The sequence below is a fragment of the Erithacus rubecula genome (genome assembly GCF_903797595.1).
Source record: "Erithacus rubecula genome assembly, chromosome: 1".
NCBI classification, from domain to species: Eukaryota; Metazoa; Chordata; class Aves; order Passeriformes; family Muscicapidae; genus Erithacus; species Erithacus rubecula.
In genome coordinates, this window is record NC_136658.1 from 106390809 (window position 1) to 106405168 (window position 14360).

Below are 14360 nucleotides of genomic sequence, written 5' to 3' on the forward strand. Positions count from 1 at the left end.
ATTTCAAGAACTTGATAACATTTTTAAATTCTAGTAGGTATTTAATTGTTTAGGGCTTTCTTCCCAGTTGTCCCTTGAAAGCACCAATACTGATTACTGTGTACTCCTTGCTTAAAACAAGTGTAATCAAACCAGAGTCATTTGCATTTAGGTGGCCCCATTTATTTTAATGTACTTTTCATCTGTTTGCCAGAATAAAGTCTAATGTTGAATTATCTAAAAGCATATTTGTGGAAGAGAAGGCACAGAACAGTTGAGCATTTAAAATATATTTACTTTTAAGCAACTACTGTTAGGTAATGCAAAGATAAATGCTGACATTATTACCAAATAATTCATCAAATAATTACTTAGAAGTCTTAACCTTTAATATGCACAAAACAGCTCATACAGTTGACAGAAGTCAATAAAGCACCAGTCCTAACCTGGAAATGTGTTTTCTGTACCACCACCTGTTTCTGTATGGAATTGAAAATTGAGTGTTTCCAGACTCTAGGCACACCTAAACTACACAGCAGATAATAAGATGTTGTACCTTCATTATCTAAGCATAAACCTTTTAATTCTACCTGTGGTCAGACTCTTACCAGGACAAAAAATATGAAAGAGGCAGTTCAAATATACCAAGGGAAGGAAAGAGACAAAATGATACCAGCCACCAATTCCTGATGATCTTTGTTTTTGTCACAAATTTCCTGGGAGGAATTTGTGTGGGGTTTTCTTAGATGTAGATTAACATTCTAGTATTCCTCTTAAAAGCAGAATATTCATTGTAGTGTAAGAGGCATAATGCATGTATGAAGAGTTGACAAAATTTAATAATTAGCAAATTTCCCTCAATTATTTTAAGTAACCAGTTTCTATTAAATACTATATTTATGGAAGTTATTCTCTAACACTATATATACATCACTCATTAAAGCTTTCATATGCACTGTATGCAAAAAAAAAAAAAAAAATTAGAATTTTTTTGTCAATGTGTTTGTGTGCTGTCAGTGCTGTGAAATCGTTGCTGTTGGTGATCTGTTGTAAGCTCTATGATTAATCCATTTACTTTTTTCCTTTTGCAGAGAAAGTATCACTCTGCAAAGGAAGCTTATGAACAGCTTTTGCAGATCGAAAACCTTCCTGCACAAGTAAAAGCAACTGTCTTACAGCAGTTAGGTATGTAAAATGAACTTCTCTTTTCCTCTGTGTTTTGTTTTTGCCATCTTTGCCTTCAGCAGTGTTTTTTAAGGCTCCATTTCCAAAGCAAGTCTTAGATACACTGCACATGGTACGTGAGATTTTCACCCAAATAGAACATGTAGCAGTAGATAATCAAGTAAAATAAGAGAGGAGGAAAATATTTTTGTTAAACTTAGAAAATTAAAAAGCTCTTGTGTGTTAGATTTTGGGCAGTGAGAGGATGGTCTTTCAGAGAAAGAGGGTAGCAGTTGAATTCTGTGTTCTCTGTTATGCCTCTGTTAATGTCCCTTGAAAATTGCCAGGAAAAATGCAGTAAACCTAAATACTCTGTGTCAGACTAGAAGAACATGGCAGCTGAAAAATTTACCTTTTCTTTCTCTCTGTGTAATGAAAACCAGTTTCTGTGACTAAAAGGTTTATCATCAGGTTCCATTAAAAAAAACAGATAAAAAGTGAAAAGGAATTTTTTTTTAATTGTAATTTTTCATGTTATAGAAAGCTGATAAATAATTTTAGACAAGAATTTCTAAAAAGTGGGTAGAATAAAATGATTTTGTCCTCTCTACCATATAAAAGTATTTCCAGAATATTTTGCTAAAATTGTTCAACACACTACAGAACTTCTTCATTCACCTCCTCCATGTTCTTCATCTAATTTATTATTCTGAATATTAATTTAGCCTGCTTATGCCCATTTTTATTTTTATTTCCCTCTTTACATAGTGGTCATTTAACTCAGATTTGTAACTGGCATTAAGTTATGGCCACAGTGCTTTCCTTTTCTGTGATGCAGGTTGTGTGTGGATTTGGAGTGGGATAATTAGTGCTCTGTGACAAAATGTCAAAATCAGTGGGCTAATTTTGAGTCATCTCTGTGAAATCACAAGTGAAACTGCTGGAGGAGTTTGCTGCAGGACTCTGGGTGTTGCTCTTTTTGCTGTCACTGGACAGTGTTGCTTACATCTCAGTAAGCCCTTTGATTTATTTTTTTTTTTTTAGCTTGGTATTATGTCACCTAGTATAAACTGTCAGCAGTTTCATCCAGAAAGGCTGTGCATCTGGTCAGTGGAAGACAGGCTTCTCAAAAGAGCTGACCAGCTCTTTTTCATCTCTGTTTGATGTATGTTGCCACAATAGAAGCATAGGCACATGGTTGCATTCATGAAATCCTGCCACAGGTCTCTGTGCTAGCAGTAAGAGCAGTGACTTTGAGAATTGTCTGCTGTCTGAAAACTGGATTAACTCTCTTTATTCAATCAGCATAGGTCACCCAGTTTTGTTGTGTGGGTGGCTTCTATGTGGGGAAAGGGATAGAGTGGTCTTAACTGGAACATTGAAGGAATAATGCCTTTTCCTTTGCTCCTCTCTGTTAACAGTGGTATTTGTCAGAGTCTGGTGTTTATCACAGATTTAGTCTTTAGCAGCTGGTAATAAAAACACCTCCTCAGGAAGCACAGCCCGGGTGGTGCACTGCTGCTTAGAAAAAATAATAGAAAATACCTGCCATCTGCCAGAATGCTACTTGCAAAACCCAGTCAAAACATATTTGTATTTGTATATTGAACTATTTTTTTTTCACTTTTACAGAAAAAAATCAGTTTGAAAATAGCTTTGTTTATTTTCCTTTGCTAGTTAATGTTTAGTGAGCCAGATTGGAATTTAAGCAAGTTCAGATATCTTGTGAGAGAATTACCAAAATCTTTGCTCCTGTTGCTGCTTTTCAAAGCTGTGATTGTGGAGGAGACCCCTGTGATTCCCAGATAAACACAAATCCAGTTGAACTGATGAATGCTGACTGGTTCAGGTAGACATCACAGTAAGATCTGTACAGGTTGTTCCTTCCTTCTCTTTGCTGTTTCATTTGCTTTCCAGACAATTCTTTTCACCACTTTGCCCAAAATGACATTAAATTAATGAGACTGAAGATCAAATCTGTCCCACTGTGCTTTTTCCAGTTGTACTCAGCTGTTTCATAAGGAAGAGTGTAAGAACAACATAAGCATCTGCTTAGAGTTCCTAAAGTTCTCTAAAGTGAATTTTGGCTGGGGCATTCCTTGATGGTGTCTGTGTAATGGGATGAGGCATCTGAGGTGCTAAAATGGGGAAGAAGTTCATGTTTTCAGAGACACTCACATTTACTAAAGAAATGATTGCCACCAGTTCAAGTGTGAGAATGATTGATAAGCATGAAAAAAAAAACTCAAGAGCTAGGCTAGCACTTCAGATGGATTGGTTCCAAATTTGTTTTGAATGAGATTGCAGATCTGCAAAAAAAACATGGAATATTTGTGAAGTATGGACAAGGTGTGTGGTTTGGTTTATCATATTAAGAGTGTCCCAGCAGTGGAAAAATAGTGGTTATGCTGGTTGAGAATTGGAGATAGGTTTTGCAGATGGAAACTGCACACCTTAGGGGTTTTCCTCATCTTCTTTATGTACATTCTTCATTTTATGCTCAAGAACAGATCCAGTTTCCTCTGCCTGTGCTAGTCTAGTGGAAAACTTCTGTTTGCTCTCCCTTTCTTGCTTTCTGCCTTTTTCAACTCCCTGTGCAGGAAGATAAAATTGGGAGGCAACCCTTATTTCAGCAGAGAAACCAGATAGGGATTGCTGGTTCTCATTTCTGTCTTCTACAAATAGACTCTTTTTTTTTTTTTATCAGTGAACCTCAGTAAAGATCTCACAAAGATACATCATGTTATCTTTCAATCCAGCAGGGTCCTGATGAAACAGAAAACAGGCACACAGCATTTCTAAAGATAGTGGAAATTGTTTAATGTCTTCTTTTACCCATGTTCATAATCCTTGAACTATTATCTTAATCTCAGGCTTTGTCTGGAACATATATCTCAATGTACTGTTACTCAGGTGAATTCCAATAACCAACCTCAGAGAAGCCATTTTTTTCTTAAAGCATGAGCATTTTTTGTATGCTGTAGAATTTTAGAGACTTGGGATTTGAATCAAAATCATAGCTTGTTTATTAATGTGATGACCCAAAATTGTGATATATGACTGCAAAAATCACTGGGGTGTTTTATCTTCTTTTTTTTTTTTCCCCAATTTGTAGATTTTTTTACTTGATTGATTTTCAGTCAAGATATAAAATACTTTTTTCAGCACTGTAACTACTTGACTCCTTGCCTGACATTTCGTGCAGTCCATGGAATATTCAAACTTCTGCTTGTGACCACAATTTCCAAGTGGTATTTCTTAGACCACCTCAGGCAAATGTTCTTCAGTAGCTTCAGTGATTTTGTTTTCAACTGCCTTTGTTAAAGTTTGGAAGTTTTCATTCCATTTGCAGAAGTGTGGTGTCTGTTAACAAGTGAGAGCCCATGAGATAAGAAAATGAGCAATATAGAACAGGTAGAATAAAAATCATAAAGGAAAGTTTAATCCAGAGGTTGAGGTGAGCCTGCAAATACTCATCATTTTTCTCAGTCTTCCCTGGCTGTGTAGTTAGACTTTATCAAAAAGCACAAATTTATAGAGTGCTGAAAGTTTAGCTCTCAGAGGTTTTAAATGAACAGGCAGTTCAGGTGTGTGCTCAACTCTGTCATTAACCAGAACTTTATACAAACCTTGGTGGTTCATGATATCAATGTCATTATGTTCCACAAGGGGCTGCTTATGGGTGTGACAGGGAGAGTTTTTTGTCACATCTTAGATTTTACAAATGTTTTCTGCAAAGCATTGGTTTGTTCAGACAAATACATGGCTATTGAGCAGACAGCAAGACCTTGCTGAGCACTGTGGAATGCAGTGATTTCAGCAAGCCAGCTGCTGGCCACAGAATATTTCTTGTTTGTGCTCCTTGTATGAACAGCAGTGAGATGGTTTTGTGGCTGCTGGAAGGAATTCCATCTGAGCATAGAGGCAGATGAGGAGCAGCTGGAGAAGGTGATGAAGGTGTTTTTTTTGTTTGAAGTGGTAACCAAGCCTTGCATCAGTGCTAGAGCAGAGATGGGTTTTAATAGCATGTAAAATATCATTGGGGAGGATGGGTTGTGGGAGGCCTTTAAAGTGGGGATGCATAATTTGTCTAATGTAATGAAAGAAGAAAAGGCATTTGAAAGAATATGACGTGTGGTTAGATGAATTTGTTATGTAGATGAGAGGTGATGGCATTTGTCAAGGTGAATGGAAAGTGCATTCTATTAATGAGGAGGAAATGACAGTGTAAGAAAGATTCAGATGGAGATGCAAAATTTCTCAGTCCAAATGTAGATATGGGACAAATACAAGGATTTAAAAGAAAAAGAGTAAAGAGTGTAATATGTAAATGTACACATGTTATATATCTGAATGTATGTGTGTATAAAAAACATAATTGCTGTCTGTGACAGGGAGAATGGTGGCATTTTTCACAATGTCAGGGAGAGTATCTGTGTTTAGAGGAGGAAAGAGTTAACACTCACTTTTATAGTAGAATTTTGAGCTGTTCATAATTGTGCTCCTAATCTCTTAGAAAATGATTTAAACCCAAAAAATGCTTTAAAACTACTTAAAAGTAATTTTAACTTTGGGTCTTTTTTGTCCTGTAATTTTAGTATAGAACTTCTAAAAGTTTTTAAAACTTTGTAGTGTATGTATAAGTATATGTATATATATTGCTTGATATTCTTATTTTTGAAGAGACACCAATGCTACAAAGTTGTGCCAGGAGTATTAAATGGTCTTGGGGAATTTCACTTCTCCCATTTGTGGATTGTTTTTGTAGGCTGGATGCATCACACCGTGGATCAGCTTGGAGACAAGGCAACCAAGGAAAGCTATGCTATACAGTATCTCCAGAAATCTCTAGAAGCAGATCCAAATTCTGGTCAATCCTGGTATTTCCTTGGAAGGTGAGAAAATACTTTATGGACACTGTAAATATATTGGTGAATTTTTTTGAGGATACTCATTATTGTGAGTACCTTACACTGTTTTTCTTCTTAATCCTGTCAGAGGAAAAATGAAGGCAAAGTATGTATATATCTACTGAAGTCTTTAGTTTTTCTGGGAAGTGCATGAAAAGACAAAGTGCTAACAGATTTGGGGTGAATAAAGATTAGAAGTTGAAATGAAGTATGTTACCCAAGTGGCCCTGCTTTTTTTTGGTAGTTATTATTCAGTCTACACATTTACATATATGTATATCCAGCCTGGTTTTTTACCTGTTTCTCTCCCTCTTTTTTGTAAATCCTCTGTGACTGTTGTTACTTTTCTTCATACCTTTTTCATAATTCTTTCTCTCTTTATTTTCTCAGAATCTCCCTTCTGATGTCAATTTTTGTACTGAAATACAAATATTTTCCTAGGCAGACATCCATTTTTAAAGGGCATACACAGCAATGTATAGCTCAGACTGATCCATTCTAATGTCTATTTAAGTGTTCAATTAATTTTGTAGCCTTTGACAGTATATTTTACTTGAAAAATAGCATTCTCAGATGTGAATCATACAAATTTGATGAGTTTTTGTGGTTTCCTTTTTATGAAAATTGAGTTCTTCAACTAAGCCAGCAGTAACTATTGAAATACTCAGGTTTTGGAGAAAGCTTTGAGTGCAATTCAAGTCCATATGTGAACACATCCGTTCTGTTGAGGAATGCATTTAAACAGAATGAGGCAAAAATAAAATTAGTATCCTAACCTCAGTGTCTTCCAGCTGACATTCTTGAAGATTCTGGTCACATACAGCTGGAACCTATTTTTGGTTTTTTCTTTTATCCTAATATTTCTCCAGCTGTTCCTGTAAGACAGTGATTTGTGATTTCCAGCCAGCTCTGAGTGGGCAGGGCAGGTGTGGAGGGGAGAGGGAAAATGAGCCAGGGATCATCTTGTGCATCTTGTCTTCCACTGGGCTGAAATCCTGTTTTTTCTTCAGTAGTCCCATTCTGGGTGCCTTGAGCAGCTCCTGTCTTGAGTTCTCAGGCAGGAGGACAGAGCTGGAGTTCCCCCACACCTGCTCTGCTCTGCTCTCAGGTGGTCAGGGTGAAGTTTAGAACTCTGCAGACAAGGGGGAGAATTCAGAAAATGGGGTGGAAAATTTTGTGGGAGCATCTGTTTTGCTCTAGAAGGAGGACTAGAGAAAAAGTGTTTCTGTGCCCCATTTTTCCAGTCCACACTGGCAGGAGGAGAACAGGGTTGTGGGGCTGTGAATTCACTCTTTTTTCCCTCTTCATGCATTCCCTTGTGCTGTTCCTTTCTCTGCTGGTTGTCCAAATCACACAATAAGTTGTTTAAAGCAATCTTTCAAAGTACATCACCATTTCCCTTCTCTCCCACTGGAAAAAACTCCATCTGCCAAAATTTTTTGGGGGCTTAATATTAATGCTACCCTAATGAGAGGCTTTATGTGTGTGTTACACAGGAAGAGTGAAACATGTCTGTTGGACATTGGGTTAGATTATCATTAAAACAATCTGAAACACTGTATTCAGAATTAATGGATTATTTTAGGCAAAGTAAAGCAGTATTTTATTGTATTCCTTTCCTAGTGAGCTTCAAAAATATTAGAAATTCGAGTGCATGTAGCATGTTTGACAAACCTTTGCCTGTACTGTTCTGCTTGTTTTTTACTACTTACTAGAATAAATTTTCTGCTGTTATTTATGTGTTTTGAAAGTTGTCAGTTCTTTTTCCAACAGGGAAAGTTGTTACAAGCAGCACAGGACACAGTTATTGTTGATTAAACTACTAAATACATATAAATGGATATTTGATCTTGATTTTATTCAGAGCTTTTAATTTTAGAACTGTAGGTATTGTTCCCTGTGGTATAATTGTAGTTCTCTTTAGTGCAAAAATACCTTTGAATTTGTACATGAGGAATTAAAGTAAAACATATAAAAAACTACAGAATCTCACAACCTTTTACAGAATTTGCATTACAAGTAACTGGTTTGTTTGTTACTTAAATGTAATTGAGATGCAAGAAATGCACATGAGCCTCCCAGGCAGTCAGGGACCATCCTGGTTGAGTTGGTCAGTATCTCTCAACAATTCTGTTTTGTAGAACATTAAGTTTTATAACCATTTGTTTGATGAAATAGGTAACTTAATTGTTCCACTGTAATGCTATCTGTAGATAAATACTGGGTTTTTTTGGCTGATAAGGTATCACAAGTGCAAGAAATGCATGTCTATCAAATGTGGGATGACTGTTTTCCTTGCAAATGTAGTAATCCAGGGTTTGAGTAATTTTGGGGTGCTTAAATAAATAATTAGTAATACATGTTGAAATGTTTGAGTCTGCTTGTGCCTGGCATGCAGAAACAGCAAATGTTGAGTGTGCATTTGCATGACTTATCATTTATCAGATGAGTTTTGGTAAGCCAGTGATTACCGTCTATAAATACTACCAAAGTTCTTTCTTTCTTTTCCCAGGTGCTATTCAAGTATTGGGAAAGTTCAGGATGCCTTTGTATCTTATAGGCAATCGATTGATAAATCAGAAGCAAGTGCAGATACATGGTGTTCAATAGGGTAAGGATGATACAGGGTTATACAATGAAATAATTCCATGCTTAGATATATATAAAGAATATTAGCTTTTTAACTCTTTTTGTGAACTCAGAGGGACTTTAAAGTCTTTTTTATTTATAGACCCATGTTATCAGACTTGTCTGATTTGAAGTTTAAAAAATGAATTGATATTTGCTGCCTCAGTGTTTTAAAATACTGAATATGTTATGTACATGAATTTTGTATATTAAAGTTTTTTGCATTTCTTCTTATAACTATAGTTTATATAATACCAAGATTTATTAAAGGGCTGGGGAGGGATGTGTATATTTGAGTTGCTTTTGTCTTGACTTTGTTATTAATTCTCAACTTCACTAATCTTTCTATTCAGTGTGCTGTACCAACAGCAAAATCAGCCTATGGATGCTTTACAGGCCTATATCTGTGCTGTACAATTGGACCATGGCCATGCTGCAGCCTGGATGGACCTAGGCACACTCTATGAGTCCTGCAACCAGCCTCAGGATGCCATTAAATGCTACTTAAATGCAACTAGGAGCAAAAATTGTAGTAATACCTCTGCACTTGCAGCACGGATAAAGTATTTACAGGTAAAACTAATGTTTTAAGCAGGGGAAAAGCTCTTCAAACACACAGCAGAGGGGAGGGGAGAAGTCACACAGGAGTTTAACTTGCAGTTGTTTGTGGTGTGTTTAACCTGTTCTCATGTGTACTGTAAGCATATCATAGCCTGTAATATTTTATTTCTTCATTTTTAAGTGGAACTTAATTCCTTATAAACCCTATTTTGCACATTTAATCAAAGCATACTGTTTTACATCATTTTGCTTTTTTCTTTGTATTTGTCTACATTTTTAAGTTCTCATAACATATAGTGAGATTACGCAACACACTATCTTTCACTCTTGTTTGCAATTTCAGAAAAAAGGAATTATGAGACCTCTGAATCCAGAGCTCATCTTTGTTCTGATTCTCACAAAGGTTTATATTCTGGTTACCCTCTTTTTACCTAGCACCTTTCTAAACCCCAAAATTTTAAATCTATCCTCTCTTTAAAACATAATTAGCTACAGCATTTAGGAAGATTTCATGGACTTGCTCTTACTAAAGTAGGCTTGTGTTAAATTTGCTTTTTACATAATTTTTCCTAGGCTCAGTTGTGTAACCTTCCACAAGGTAGTCTACAGAATAAAACTAAATTACTTCCTAGTATTGAGGAGGCATGGAGCCTACCAATCCCCGCAGAGCTTACCTCCAGGCAGGGTGCCATGAACACAGCACAGCAGGTGAGAAGTTGGGTTATGTTCTGCAGGTGCCCAGCTTTAAGGGTTCTTTACAATCTGTAGTGGTCAAGCTTATTTTATTGAGCACAGGATTGGCTTTTATTAAAAGAAGCCTTTGATTTATTTGCAGAGGGATATTAGATCAAGGAGCTCCCTATAATGTGGGAGAAATATGGGGGTACCAATTTAGAACCTTTGTGGATTTTCATGATTTTAAAAGATTTCATCTTAAATAGAAATGCTGCAGTGGTTTAATAATCCCGTGAAAGGTACACATTCCTCCATTGATGACCATATGGAAACTGATTTTTCAGTTATTGAGATCAGCTTCAGAATATCTACTCGGCCCTTTTAATGTATGTGGGCTGTTAAAATTATAAAATTGAAAGGAAAGCATTAAGAATATATAGAACCATATTTTTGTCTTCCTTCTGTGATTCTTAGGCTTGTAAACCTCATCATCCAAATACTGAACCTGTACTAGGCCTCACTCAAACACCAATTTCACAGCAATCCTTGCCACTACACATGATTCCTTCTAGCCAAGTAGATGACCTGACCAGTCCTGCCAAGAGGAAAAGAACATCTAGTCCAACAAAGGTATATATCCCAATGAACTAGAGCCCCCTGCCAAAATTATATGGAAATATGCTTTGAAATGATGCAGCATGCACAGAATTTGTGCTGTAAATTTAAATCCTTTGGCATCAAGGTGGGGAATGTTTTTAGAAATTTTAAAAAACATTTTTCAGTGGTGTGTTTAATCAGATTTCAGCTCAGACAGGAGGTGCATAAGGGCAGTGCAGATTGGTGGCACTATACTGCAGTTGTAGCTGTGTCAGTGAAAAAGTACAATTGTAGTCTGATGATTGAGAGGGAGACAATCATGTCATCCTGTCTATTGCCTTTGCTTATATTTAGAATTCAAGTGTTTCATCATCATGTAATAGTGTTACAGTAGATAAAGTATTCAGTTTTTTAAGTAGCATGTATTTAAGTTATTGCATAATTTGATTTGTTTGTTTCTCCTTATGGTATTAGGTATTATTAAGTTTTTCCTCAGACTACTTGATACTGTTGGGAATGGTAGAATGAGACTTGGTTAATTCAGTACATTCTTACTATTATATAGTTTTATATTATTATTCTTGAAATATTAGTTATTAGTTCTTTCATAAATTAGATAACATCTAGATAGTAAAAGAAATTATGTTGACCCTTTGATAGTCACACATTTTAATGTAATATTTTCTCTCAGAATACTTCAGATGTTTGGAGCAGTGGCCATACAGTGTCACATCCTCCTGTACAGCAACAAATTCATTCTTGGTGCTTGACACCACAAAAATTACAGGTACGTATGGGAGATCTTCAGAAACTGTTAAATGTTTTGTTTCTTTCCTTCTTCCTTTTAAGAAAATAAACCTGGGACATTTTCTAGTTTCACATTGCTGAAATGCAGTGTAAAATACTTCCCAAATAATTCCCGGGATGTAGTTCAAGTTCTTCTAATATTTGTGGCCTCTCTATATAATGTAGTAGTAAACTAAATGATCTCTAGCAGAAGCAGAATTCTGTGATTTATAAAGTAAGAACATACAGTCACTATTTTTGCTTATGTTTTAAAGACATAGGCAGATTGTCACACTCATGTGCAAAGTGAGTTTTGTGACTTGCTGTAATGTGGGGGATATTGAAAGAGGTGTAGAAGAAGTATTGTTGTAATATCATCCCTTCCTCGAGGTTGCTTATTGCATCAAATTGCATTAAAAATAAGCACATTGTACAAAATAATTCCTCAAATGAAATCTGCTGCTGCTTTTCTGTATTTTGTGTCACCTAACACAATTACACAAAATGCTAGATTTTAATTTGGAAATCTTTTTTGAGGGTGTTTTTTTGTCAGGAAGTTTCATTGTCCCTTCAGTTCATTAGGGCATGCAGTGAACTTCAGCAGCAATTCCATATACTGAAAATCAGGCCCTGCTGGAAAATTTTGCCCATGCATTGCACATGCTTTGGATGCAGAGAGAAATAGAAGGGAGCAGAGGCAGAAAGCATTCTCATTAACTGAGCAATGTTCCCCTCAATTCCAATACAGTTCTTCAGCTGTTTCTCTGTCTGAACAATATTGGCTTTATTATACTGTATAATTTTCCCTCCCTCTTTCTCCTGCCTCCCCACCCCTTTGGTTCTTCCTCAGTCATTCTCCCTCTCTCTCTCTCTCTCTCTCTCTCTCTCTCTCCAGGCATTCTCATTATTTCTCTCTGCTTATTTTATATTTTACTACTTTTTCCCCTTTTCAGTCTCACCTTTTTCCAGATCCAACTTCCTCCTCAAGCAGAACCTCAGTAGACCTCTCTTGAGTACAGTAGACTGGATGTGCTGGCAATAACTTGACAAGGTTCCAGCATATATAAAAAGGAAAGCCAAAAATGTATGATGCAAGAGGAGAGTGAATAAAAAAGCCTTTATTGTATCTTCAAATTGGCCTTTCAAAATTGGCAGCTCAAAGGCTGGATGGATATGGCATGTTACATATACATATATATGTATATATATATTATTTATTGCACTCTCCTCCAGAGGGAATTCAGAATGGAGGGTACTGTTAATCCAGGGATTTTGGCATGAACCCTCTTTGTCTGCTTTTTAAGTCATACCACTTAGCAGGAGCAGACTTACTGGTAGAATGATGTAGGGTGTTGGGTATTTTAAAATGAATGCAGAAATCTGATTTTTGGTAATAGATACTACATTTTTCTGTTGCAAACAAGATCAATGTCATAACTCCTAAGATACTGCTCTTGCTAATTGAATCAAACAACTTTCTGTTTTGTTTTTGTTTGGTTTTTTTTAACAATATATTTTCAGGAGAAGTTTTCATGTGTACCTATAGGTTTATTTCACTTTGTATTGACATTCATCAATTTTACTGATGCACAATATTAATAAAAGAATAGCACGATACAGAAAGGTGTTAGAATTTAAATAATTATGATAAATATTCTATATAAACATACTTGTAGTTTTCTTTTATGGTACCAGCACACTTAATTTTAGTGTGGCAGTAATAATTATACATTCAAATAATTCACAGAGTCTCTTTCATTTTAGTAATTGGTTTGTTTGCAAGAGAGTGTATGGAAAGATATTGGAGTCTGCACCAGAAATCTTGATTATTTTAAGCTTTACAAGTCTTGTCTTCATGGATACTTTTTATTATTTTATGAAAGAAAGTTATTAAAAAGCCCATGCAGTTTTAATGATTATGAACCACACTGCTGTTTTTTTAGCACTTGGAACAGCTGCGTGCAAACCGAAATAATCTAAATCCAGCACAGAAACTTATGCTGGAACAGCTGGAGAGTCAGTTTGTCTTGATGCAGCAACACCAGCAGGTGAGAACAAAAATATTTTTCTTATCTACAACACTTTTGTCAGTAATGGAGACTGTTAGGTTTCTAGAATGCCAAAGAATTTCTGCTGTACAAAGTTGTCGTGCCCTTTGCTGCATTATGTTAATTTTTTTTTTTTTTTTTAATAAAGGATAGTTGTGTATTAGTGGTCGGAACATAATAAATTTGGCTGTGTTTTATTATAGGGCAGCTGGTTAATGTAAAAGTTTTCAAGCCACACTTTCAAAGTAAAGTGAGTGGACATATCTAAAAGCAGTTCTGCTTAAAAATACTTGGCTGTAGTAACAGCTTTTCTCTTGTCCTATCATTGGTCACTTCTGTCTCCCTCTGTCCAGCATCAGCAGCAAACCACTCAGACTGAAGGGCCAAAAAAAGTGTGCTGATAGCTTTACTTAACATTTACTCAGCATTTTTATGAGCCTGACAGTCATCTTGGCTCTCAAAAGCAACTGTGGAGATAAAATGAGTAAAAATTGGAACTGACCAGTGCAGTAAAGTACGCAAACCTTGTACGACCCTTCCTTTCTCAGTTCCACAGCCAATATTGTTGTGCTTTGTTCATGTTCCACCAGATGAGACAAACAGGAGTTGCACAGGTACGATCTACTGGAATTCCTAACGGGCCAACAGCTGATTCATCACTGCCTACAAACTCTGTCTCTGGCCAGCAGCCGCAGGTTGCTCTGACCAGAGTGCCTAACGTCGCTCAGCGTGGAATCCGTCCCGCCTGCCCCGGGCAGCCTTTGGCTAATGGACCCTTTCCAGCAGGCCCCGTTCCCTGCAGCACAGCAAGAACGCTGGCTAGTACAGACACTATTTTGATAGGCAATAATCACATAACAGAAAGTGGAAGTAATGGAAACGTGCCTTACCTGCAGCGAAACGCACTCTCTCTACCTCATAACCGCACAAACCTGACCAGCAGCGCAGAGGAGCCGTGGAAAAACCAACTATCCAACTCCACTCAGGTACAGCTTGTGTTTGCTCACAGGGT

The 14360-nt window shown here is 36.5% G+C and overlaps 1 protein-coding gene across 18 annotated transcripts in view; it reads left to right on the plus strand.

The window, feature by feature from the left end:
- KDM6A (lysine demethylase 6A) overlaps nucleotides 1-14360 on the plus strand; it is a 148815-nt gene that overhangs the window by 94931 nt on the left and 39524 nt on the right. For 8 of the 18 annotated variants that reach the window (XR_013774031.1, XR_013774032.1, XM_079304116.1 and 5 more), the window contains 9 exons: nucleotides 1071-1164; nucleotides 5912-6038; nucleotides 8566-8664; nucleotides 9035-9254; nucleotides 9816-9950; nucleotides 10392-10547; nucleotides 11206-11301; nucleotides 13244-13348; nucleotides 13939-14334. Coding sequence is in view for 16 of the 18 variants with exons in the window: in XM_079304116.1 (XP_079160242.1) it covers nucleotides 1071-1164; nucleotides 5912-6038; nucleotides 8566-8664; nucleotides 9035-9254; nucleotides 9816-9950; nucleotides 10392-10547; nucleotides 11206-11301; nucleotides 13244-13348; nucleotides 13939-14334 (1428 nt within the window). In the remaining 2 variants the exon portion in view is untranslated. The remainder of the gene's footprint in view (nucleotides 1-1070; nucleotides 1165-5911; nucleotides 6039-8565; nucleotides 8665-9034; nucleotides 9255-9815; nucleotides 9951-10391; nucleotides 10548-11205; nucleotides 11302-13243; nucleotides 13349-13938; nucleotides 14335-14360) is intronic. The other 10 variants (XM_079304113.1, XM_079304115.1, XM_079304110.1 and 7 more) reach the window with 3 other exon arrangements.